We start from the raw sequence: 10,202 nt of genomic DNA, 5'->3' as shown, positions 1-10,202 counted from the left end.
CTGAAAATAGCTGAGATAAAAAGTTCTCAGAAAAAGTCTCATATTAAAGTTTTGATTTTTGTAAACCCAGCCTTGTGTTATGGTTTTGTTAGTTTGATCAAAAAAAACCCCAACAACAAACCACCCAACAACAAACCACCCAACAAACTACCTGGAAGTTTTATTTCTGGACAATATTGTATTTCTATGTGTGTGACCATGCGTGTGTACATATCTTATAACAGAGAGCGTATCACCTGGCACTATGAATATCTCCAATATGTCAAGCTAAGAAATTTAGACCTGGTCAATATGCATGGCCAAGATGGAAATTTTAAAAAAGGTCAAATGCTGCACTAGTTTTGATGATTCAGAACTTGGAAATCTTCCATCCACATTAGCATGTATCCAACATCCTAGCACATGATTAAAGGGTAACTTGTTTCTGGAGATGCTATCTTTCCTCAAGGGCATAAAATCATTATCATCACTTTCATCATTAGTTGTATTTAAGACCCCAGGACATTTGCTTATCAGACTCAGTCTTACAGCCTGAAATTCCACCAGCATGTATCATTACTCAGCATCTGCGGCTGTGTGGTTCCAGGGCTGCAATGGGCCCAGTCGCTGTCCCCAGCTCTCTTCATACCCGCAGGTGCTATGGGATGAGACCCACTGCGTGAGGTCCCTGCCCTGGCAAGTAGAAGCATGATCTGTTAATAAAAATCTAACATTTACAGCACAGCAATTACTGAGATGAGCTAGCGCAAAGGCAATGGCAAAACATACAGAGAAGAAAATTCAAATAAAACATTACAGATAAAAATGTTAGCTGCTTTCAGGTAAAAAACCTACTTGATTTCAGATATTGATTTTTGTTCCTGTACTTTGAAATGCTTCCAAATTCCAGCTCTGACAAAAATGTTACAATTAAAATCTTGGATCTCATGCTGACATCAATTGTAGAATAGACGCACTTAAGGAAATTTAGAATCGACTATGTGTGTTGTACTGACAGACTAATTAGTAAGACAAAAATAACTACTTTGTTTTAATATTAACAGTGGAGTGCACAGTGGGAGTTTTTGCTTCCTTATTCTGTTAGCCAGTGTTGGAACCATGCAGAGAACTGCAGATTAACTGCTGCTCTCTACGCATATAAGCGTACTTGTGGTTTATTAGAAATCACCTTGAACATTAAAAAAAAATGGACATAATCTGCTGGACAAAGAAACTGTGGATTTTGACAGACCTATCTGCAGAAAATAGAGCTCCACCATCCTGCTAGTTTGAGTAGGTTCAAGCCAAGGGAAGGAATGCAGGGAATAACAATGCCTATGGAAAAAGCTCAGGATAGGGTCAAGGTAATGCTAATTTGATATTGGATTTTTTGCCAGTTAAGAAAAACCTCAGAATTTCAAATCTCCTTCTCTGCAGAAAGCCCTGGCACTTTTCAACAGCTGAATGGCAAGTCATCAATTGCAAATAAGTCTACATATAGATACTGAAAAATGTAATACTCTCTTTGGAGCTGTTATGTTTTTACCTATGCTGAAGCCCTAACCAAAATTAGCCCATCTCTCCAGATGGAAAAAATGTGATATTTGGTAAGCAGACTCAATTGCGTAAGGAATGAGTACCTCTACCCAAGTATCTTGTTACAAGAACCTTTAAGTTGTTCACTGTATATTCTCACAGAAAAAAAAAAAAAAAAAGCCCTGAAAACTTTCTAGCCTTGTTTCTTAAGGAAGCAAGGTTTGCATGACCATGCATGACTGCCCATCTACCTATTCAGCATTTCCCACTATCCTGATAATTTTGCATCCGTTGGACAATTTCAACCAAATTTGGTAATAAAGAGAGTCTCAAAGAAATTAAACTCCTGTTCAATTCCTAAATTTCATGAAACTCAGCAGTGGACAGAAATTCAGTACACCCTTGGAGCTAAAAGTAATTCAGTACAGCCCATTACCACGGGCCAACCCGACTCCACTCACCAGCCGCAGACACGTGCCAAGTCCCGCGAGCCACCCGCAGCACGTGCTTCAAACCTAATGGGAAGAGCACGGCTGGGATGGAGAGACCAAGATGAGAAACGCTGACGTGGGACAGGCCTGGGAATAAGATGGTGATAATGGAAAGCAGAAAACAAATCAGTCAGACACCAGACCTTATTAGTTCCACTGTTCATGGACCAGCTTGATTAACAACAAATACATGCAAGTCTCAGAGTGTAAGTCTGCTGCATAAGAGCAGAAAAACAGTCATTGTATATCCATTGGAATTCAAATGAGGTAGGATAATTTAAATATGTGACACAATATTTAACATAATCTCTGTGAAATAACATGTTTTGTCTTCTGACATGTAATTTTCCTTGCGGTGAAATGGCAATACGTGCACTAAAACTTGTATCACTTCTGTCACACAGAAATTGTGTATTATCAATTATACATAAGTAGCTGTGCTGGGGTAGAGTTAATTTTCTTCATGGTAGCTGGTAGGGGCTGGGTTTTGGATTCGTGCTGAGAGCAGTGTTGCTAACACAGGGATGTTTTTGTTATCCCTGAGCAGTGCTCACACAGAGCCAAGGCCTTTGCTGCCTCTCACCCCACCCCACCAGCGAGCAGTATGGGGGTGCACAAGGAGCTGGGAAGGGACACAGCTGGGGCAGCTGACCCCAACTGACCCAAGGGATATTCCATACCATATGACATCATGCTCAGCATATAAAGCTGAGGGAAGAAGAAGGAAGGAGGGGGGACATTCGGAGTGATGGCATTTGTCTTCCCAAGTCCCCGTCAGGCGTGATGGAGCCCTGCTTTCCTGGGGATGGCTGAACACCTGCCTGCCCATGGGAAATGGGGAATGAATCCCTTGCTTTGCTTTGCTGGTGTGCGCGGCTTTTGCTTTACCTATTAAACTGCCTGTATCTCAACACACGAGTTTTCTCACTTTTACTCTTCTGATTCTCTCCCCCATCCCATCAGAGGGAGTGAGAGAGTGGCTGCGTGGTGCTCAGCTGCCAGCTGGGCTTAAACCACAACAGTAACAATAAAAGGTTGACTTAGGAACAGAGATTCCACTATGCAATGCCAAGAATCACTTCATTTTCAAAACAGGTCCTCATATCACTGTCAGTTGATCACCATGGAATAAAAACCACAAAAGCTTCTGGGTTGCTTTGTAAGTGGAGTCCATACAGAAGAGGATAGCCTCATCCGAGAACTGAAAAAAATACTTATGGTAAGAAACCAGATTATACTCAGGAACCAGAGACTGACAGGGCAATGTGGCTACGGAACGACAATGCTATGAGATCCTTGGGGTTGCCTCTGCTGCGTGACTCCTGGTCAGGCTCCTCCATATTTTGGCTACTCGCATGGGCTCTGCAGTGCACAGTGATATTTCCCTCTTCAAGAAACCATGGCAGGGAAGGTGGAAGAAGGGCGTACAGGAAATACAAGTACTTCTTTTCTAATGCGGACATAAACCGGCTCTAATTCATTCTCTTCTGCCAAATGCCCAAGAGCTAGCTGCCTACCAAACGTGAACGGTTGACAGGGTAGGGACACAGGTGACCCTGTAAACCCCAGAGCCACTTGTTTAGGCGTGTGGATTCCCAGGACAAAGCCCAAACAGGCAGGGAGAGGACCTAGCTGCAAAGCTGACTTGCAAAGCTCCCCAGGGAGGGAACAGCCATACTGGGCAGTAAGGGGTATGGATGGCTGATTTTAATAGGTCGAGTGGGAACTAATTTTGAATTTAAGAGCCAGTGTGCTCAAACCAGCCTGAAGACCCTCTAGCACAACCCTGCTAATGTGTTCACACCACTCAATACACTTGTGTTACTGATGCTGAGCCTGTGTATCGGGAGCCCAGTGTTTCACTTTCGGCTCAGGAGAGATGTGGAATGGTAGGAATGAAACTGGCAACCATGTGGGTATCCAAAAATCCTGAAGGCACACTACATTGTTACATCAGTAAAAAGTATACAAGACAAATGACAGACTAACCCATGAGACACTTGTTAGGAGATGCCTCCAGTCCCAACACTACAGCTGAGGACAGACTACTGTGCTCTGTTGGAAATATCAGACGGCACAGATTCCCTGAAGGAATACATAAATAAACAAGTAGAAGTGAACAAGTATACATGAACAAGTACACCAATAAGTAGTTAGCACTACTTTGAGCATGGGTTGGACTAGATGACCTCCTAAGGTCCCTCCCAACCTGAATTATTTCATGATTCTACATTTTACCAATATGCAACAAGCATATCTCCAGAATATGTGTTCCATAGTGATGGATTTACTAGAACAGAAGCAGCAGCTTTGAGGCTTCAGCTTCCTCCAGCACAGTTACCTCCACCCACCACACCAGTATTATATCTTTTCCTTGTACAATCCCTAATTTGTTTCCCTCTCCTTAACCTGCTGCATCTGATTTACAGAGCCAAAGAGGAAGCATGGCATGCCCAGGGAGCACAAACCAGGAAGCTGCAGCAGTGCAGAGGGACGAGAGAGGGGAATTCACATTTTTCTGAAGCTGAAGCCATACACTAGAGGCCCACACTTATTCTGGGACCCAAGAGGAGGGCAAACCTTGAAGGATGATCTGATGACAGACACATGATCTACATCTGAGAATCCCCCCTACTTCTCTTCCATTTGTATCAGGACTGCATCTACGCTTGGCTGAGTGGAAAAGATGCAGAACACATCCTGTCTAAAAGCATGAAACTTTTGTACATGAAAACACGAGCAGTTTAAGACTTAGGGTTTTTTACAGCTATAAAATCGTATGTGTAATTTTAATTTAGCTCTCCTTTTGGCTTTGGTGCTTCAATACTCTTATACAAAAGAAGTACAGCAGAAACTGTCATCCTCATTTCTTGCTTGATTGCTGTGTGACATCTGTTAACCTTACAGTGGCTAAGCACTCTTTACTTTGTCAAAAGACTCTCCAGAACACAGAAGATGTTCCGTTTTGGCATGTCATTACTGACTCCTTTTTGAAAAATATTGTAGCAGTCTTATTTGACCCTCATATAGAAAAGTGTTGCTAACCCAAGTGATTTTCTTATAAAGCCTGTATTTTTCTTAAATTCTTTGCTGCTGAAACTGGCAGAGATCCATTTCCCTTTGCTGAGGTTCTCAAAAAGAGGTGCCTGCACCACAGTTACTCGCTCGGTTACTTTCAGTGCAGGGAGGCAAGCACCTCCAGTAAGAGGATTCCTTCATATCAACAGGAAGATCGTGTCTGAGACACCTCCCACCCCAAAAGATTGCAGGAAAATACCAGCCCTTTTAATTTGGGGGGAAAAAAAAAAAAAGATTGAAAAGACGAAGCAAGCATCCCCAAAATGTGGAATAAATGGTGTCAGAATGAAAAATAAAAGTTCCAAATTTTCACTTAAAAGAGCACGTAGGAAAAACACTTTTCTACAACCCACATAAATTATGCTGGAAAATCCTTAGCCACACCCTGAACCCTATTAACAGGTCAACAGAAGCCAGTTTATTACAGAAAACAATATATGAACGAGATGTCCTACTCATTGGTAGGGCATTTTCACATTTTCAGTGCTCTAGATTGCCAAGATCTGTGCAGTAGAAACCACACATAGTACAGTTATAGCCAAAAAATGGGGCTTTAAGGAACATGACACAGGCACAGACTAGTAAGTGGCACCTGTAAAGTACATAAACATGGCAAAAACGTGCTGAAGGAAAGTGTAGAAACCAAAATCAGAGTGGAAGTAAATGTCTCTGAGATCATAAACCCCAAAAAGTAAAAGGACAGGTGAGTTGAAACAAAAAGTGGGTGTGAAAGTGCAAGTGAGGAGCTGCAGAGTTGAAGGTACTTTGAGGAGGAGGCAGGAAGAGGGCTGAAACAAGCAGCCAGCAGGAAGCAGAGAGAAGCCAGCCACAACTCCAGAAAGGTCTTTCAATGTCCAAAGGAGAACGCTTTCGCTCTTGCTACTGCTGTTCCAGCTGCCAGCTACTGGCTGGAGCCTCCAGCAAGCTGCCCCTTCCACCTTCCTTTGGGGAGATCCTCAATGGCAGAGGCTGCATCTCCAGAGAAAGTACCTGAGACCACCAGGGGACAGTAAGTCATGGACCTTTGGTGATAAATTCACTTACACTGCACCAGTTCACATCACCAGGGGAAGATGTGACAATATAGTTATATCACGTAAGAGTTGCTCTTGGTATCTTCTTCAAGATTTTCCTTTTTTTTTCTCCTCCTTTCTTTTAACTAGTAATCTATTCAGTGGCTTAAATTTTCTGTTCCTCATAAGCTCTGCTTGGCTCATGCATGAAGGAAAGGGGCCAAAAATGGCCTTGTGCCATTGCTGGTCTGCCGGGGACTTGCTTAGCTTTCCACGCAGATTGGCCTCAGGCTGCCCTCGTTTGGATTTGGCTGCATCCTTCAGCTCTGCCCCCTCCAGGGGCTGTTCCACAGCCAGGAATAAGTCAGCAGCCCTCTAGTCACCCTTCGCGTCCCCGGATCTCTCCTGCATCCCTCAGCCAAATCTTCTGGCAGCAGTGGGGCGGGAGAGGATGAAAAACCCAACACACCCCTTTTCCTCGGGGATCTGCGGACGGGTCGGGCGAAGGCACAGCAAGGCCTTCGATGTGGGAAGCATGAAGATCCCGGCAGGGCAAGCCGGACAGCAGAACCGGGCCGGCCTCCCCCGTGGCTCGGCTCAGCGCTCTGGAAATCCGGGTCAGCCACAGCCACCTCTTGGACGGTTCAGCGGCCGCTGAGGAAGCGCTCGCTGAGCGCGGGTGGGGCGGCGGCGGCCTAAGGCCCCCGTGCCGAGGGGCGCTGAGGGGGGGTGCAGCATCCACGCCGCCCCGGGGTGGGGTAGGCGGCGGCCGCGCTGTGGCAGACCCGTCCCCGACACTGCCGGGGCGACCGGCCGGTCTCGCCCCCACCTCCGCTCTCGGCGGTTCGGCAGCTGCCGCCTCGCCCGCCCGCCCCTCACGGGCACCGCCGCACACCCTCCCCAGCGGCCGTCGGCCGTCTGTGGGGGCGCCCCTTTCCCGCCTCTCCCGCTCCCTCCCGCCTCCCCCCGCGCTCCCTCCTCCCCGCTCCCCCGCCCCCTCCCCGCCAGCTCCCCGCTCGCTCCTTCCCGCAGCTCCCCGCTGCGCAGAGCACCGCGCCGGCGGGGGCATGGAGAACCAACGCTGCTTCGCCAACCGCTTCGATGACTACCCGGGCAGCCCGGCGGCGGCGCCGGACAGGGAGGCGGCGGTGCCGCTGGTGACGGCCACCATCGAACGGATCCTGCGGGAGCTGCCGCCCCTGGGCGGCCCCCGCGGCTGCCAGGGCGGGCTGTACAGCGGCGTGGCCGGCGTGGCCTACATGCTTTACCACGTCGCGCAGTGCCCGCTCTTCGCGCCGTCGCGGGAGGCCTACCTGCGGGCGGCCCGCCGCGTCGTGGACGCCTGCCTGCGCTACCAGGAGGGCGGCGGCGAGGCCGACGCCGACACCCGTGCCGCCTTCCTGCTGGGCGGCGCTGGGGTGTACGCTGTGGCGGCCCTGGTCTACCGCGCCCTGGGGCTGCCCGACTTCGCCCGGCCGCTGGGCAAGTTCCGGGAGCTGAGCGAGGTCTGTACCCCGCTGTCCTTCCTCGAGTGCGGCTCCGACGAGCTCTTCGTCGGCCGCGCCGGCTACCTGTGCGCCGCCCTGGTGCTGAAGCAGCGGCTGGGCATGGAGGTAAGGGCGGGGGTGGCGGGGGCTCCCCGCGCGGACCGGCCCCGCCGTCGGGGCCGTCGGCTCTTCCCCTAGGAGCTGGCGGCTGTCCCTCGGGCTGGCACCCCGGCGTCCTGCCCCGCGCTGCTGCCGGGGCAGGGCAGTGCCCGCGCCTCTGGTCCGCGGTAGGGGGGATGCACCGGTGCCGGGGCTCTCAACAGTAAAAAAAAAAAAAAAAGGGGGGGGGGGGAAACGCGCCTTTTCCAGGTTGCACTTTGGGGGCACGTTTCAGGAAGAGCCCCCTCGGGGGGTGGGGGGGTGGCTTTCTGTAGTAGCTGTTTATCCGCAGCCCTCCTCCCCTAAAATAAAAGGTGCGTCTTCTGCAAGAGGGATTGGGAGACGCAGGGCGTGCGGGATGCGGTCCCGCTGCTGGGGCAGGGCTCCGCGATCAGGGTGCTTCACCCCGCTGCAGGTCGCTCCTTGGGCATGCCGAGAGCATCAGCTGTTGGTTGCCAGATGGTGAATTATTTGGCAGGAGCCATCCCGGGCTTTTCAAGAATATTTCTGCAAAATGAAGTGGGTAAGAAAAGGAATAGTGTTGGGTAAAAGAGAGTAAGGAACCTTATAATCATAAGTGGTGCTGTGCTATAATTTGCAAGTAAGGAACCAGATTTTCAAAGGCACGAGGTCTTACTAACCACAGCATACAGAAGCTGGTAGTCTTGTAGAAATCTGGCCATGTATTTTGGTGCTTTTCGTGAGTGAGAGCTGTTTTTTTCTGGAAGCGTGAGATGTGATTATGGTTCAGTGTGCTGTTGGTTTCAGTAGTTGGGACTTTACCCTAGGATATTGTCATTGTCAGTGCTGAAATTCAGAGCTTCCACTGACTACAGCATAATAATTAATGCAACTGATTCTCTCTGCTGTGGTGTTTGTTACTAAGTGGTCAGTGTGGTATCTGAGCAGGCATTTGTTAGATTTTTGTTCCTGTCCTCTTGTCAGGTCCAATCTATGTTTCCTCTGTTAATCACTGATTTGCAAGTTCATATGCTTCTGGCTTTCTTTCCTCCTGGGAGAGGAAGCAACTATTACAAGTAAATAAATGATGTAAAAACAAGTGGCTCTGCCCCATCCAATACCAGTCACTGCAATCAGAGTCCAAGGAAATTCACTTAATGGAAGATTAAGGAGACTCCAGGGTGTCCAGAGAAGGCAAGAAGAACATTAAGTCAGTTGAATTTTTTGATTGCCTTAAACAAAAATTCTTACAGCACTAATCATTTAAAGTAGCATACCATACGTGCTATCTGTTTTTTTGTATAGGATTGTCTGACAGTCATAACCATAAAAATGGTTATGTTATTTGCAACTATATCATAACCCAACTTTTAATTCTGACGGCATTTTCTATAAGAGGAAAGTTTCGTAGATGCATCACAATCCTATGTGTAGTGTTCAGCAGTGTCAAGCCTGAAGGGATGGTTCCTCACAGAGGAATAAGCCATCCCTATTAGTTCAGTTTGCATTGGGAGAGCATGTCTGGTACTCACATCAGTACTTATGATGGTGTTGTGACATAGCAGCTGAATGAGGTAGCACCCTGGACTCTACTGCTTCGTTTAATTCCTTCATCTAATTGTCTTACGTCCTTGAGAGCAATCACTGAACAGTTTGGAGAGTAGTTGCAATCACCTCTGACAGGCAGTGTGAAGAAGAGAAAAGCTGACCTCTCTGCTTGCTTGCTTGCTTGCTTGCTTGCTGAAAAATTATACTTTATGCAGCTGTAAAGAGTTAAACATCCCCACAGATGAGCACAGGTATGCACTTATTCTGGAATCCATTTAGCAGGTGGGTTAAGTCCAATCAGAGAGGGGATTTTTATGCCAATAAAACATATTCTGTGTCTCCTTGCTGATGTTTTAATCAGTAAGCTAACATCCTTCCACAGTATTATTTATTCTGCCACCACATTGTAATTTTAAATGTATAGTGCAAGAAATAAATCAAAGTAATCTCAACTTTAAAGTATTAATAAAACCAACTTCAATTTTTAATTTTAAGAAAAATTAAAACTTAATTAAAATATTTTGCTCCTTAATGAGGAAAATTATAATGATTTCTAGTCTATGTGTACTCATGCTTGAGCAAAATTTGAGTCTTTTGATAAATGTTCCAATCCTAATACAGAATTATTTTAATTAGTACATTGCCAGACCAGACCCTGCATCTTTTTACAAATGAAGAAAGGGATGCCCAGAGAGAGTGCATGTCATTTATTACCCAAGGTCAAACGGTAAGCCAGGTACATCCCAGAATAGAAGCAATGTCTTGTGATTCGAACCACTGGAAAATGCTACCTCCTGTAATTTGATTGTGCACAGTCTCACATGGCTCATTGCAGAATGTTTTCTTGTTTCCCACGTTCTTTTTTGTTTTTGAGGACGCTGTGCAAACATTTCCAGCACAAAAGTGAATTCCATTCTTTACAATGAAATACAGCTGCTGCTGCCCATATG

The 10,202-nt window shown here is 47.1% G+C and overlaps 1 protein-coding gene across 2 annotated transcripts in view; it reads left to right on the top strand.

Moving 5' to 3' along the window:
- The first annotated feature begins 7,090 nt into the window (after positions 1-7,090).
- Positions 7,091-10,202, top strand: part of LANCL3 (LanC like family member 3) — a 41,023-nt gene continuing 37,911 nt past the window's right edge. The window contains exon 1 of one of the 2 annotated variants that reach the window (XM_054808941.1): positions 7,091-7,710. In XM_054808941.1, coding sequence (XP_054664916.1) covers positions 7,165-7,710 — 546 coding nt within the window. In that variant the 5' untranslated portion in view covers positions 7,091-7,164. The remainder of the gene's footprint in view (positions 7,711-10,202) is intronic. The other variant, XM_054808948.1, reaches the window with a different exon arrangement.

The sequence above is a fragment of the Grus americana genome, chromosome 1 (genome assembly GCF_028858705.1).
Source record: "Grus americana isolate bGruAme1 chromosome 1, bGruAme1.mat, whole genome shotgun sequence".
Lineage (NCBI taxonomy): Eukaryota > Metazoa > Chordata > Aves > Gruiformes > Gruidae > Grus > Grus americana.
This window is presented reverse-complemented; position numbering and strand designations above follow the sequence as displayed.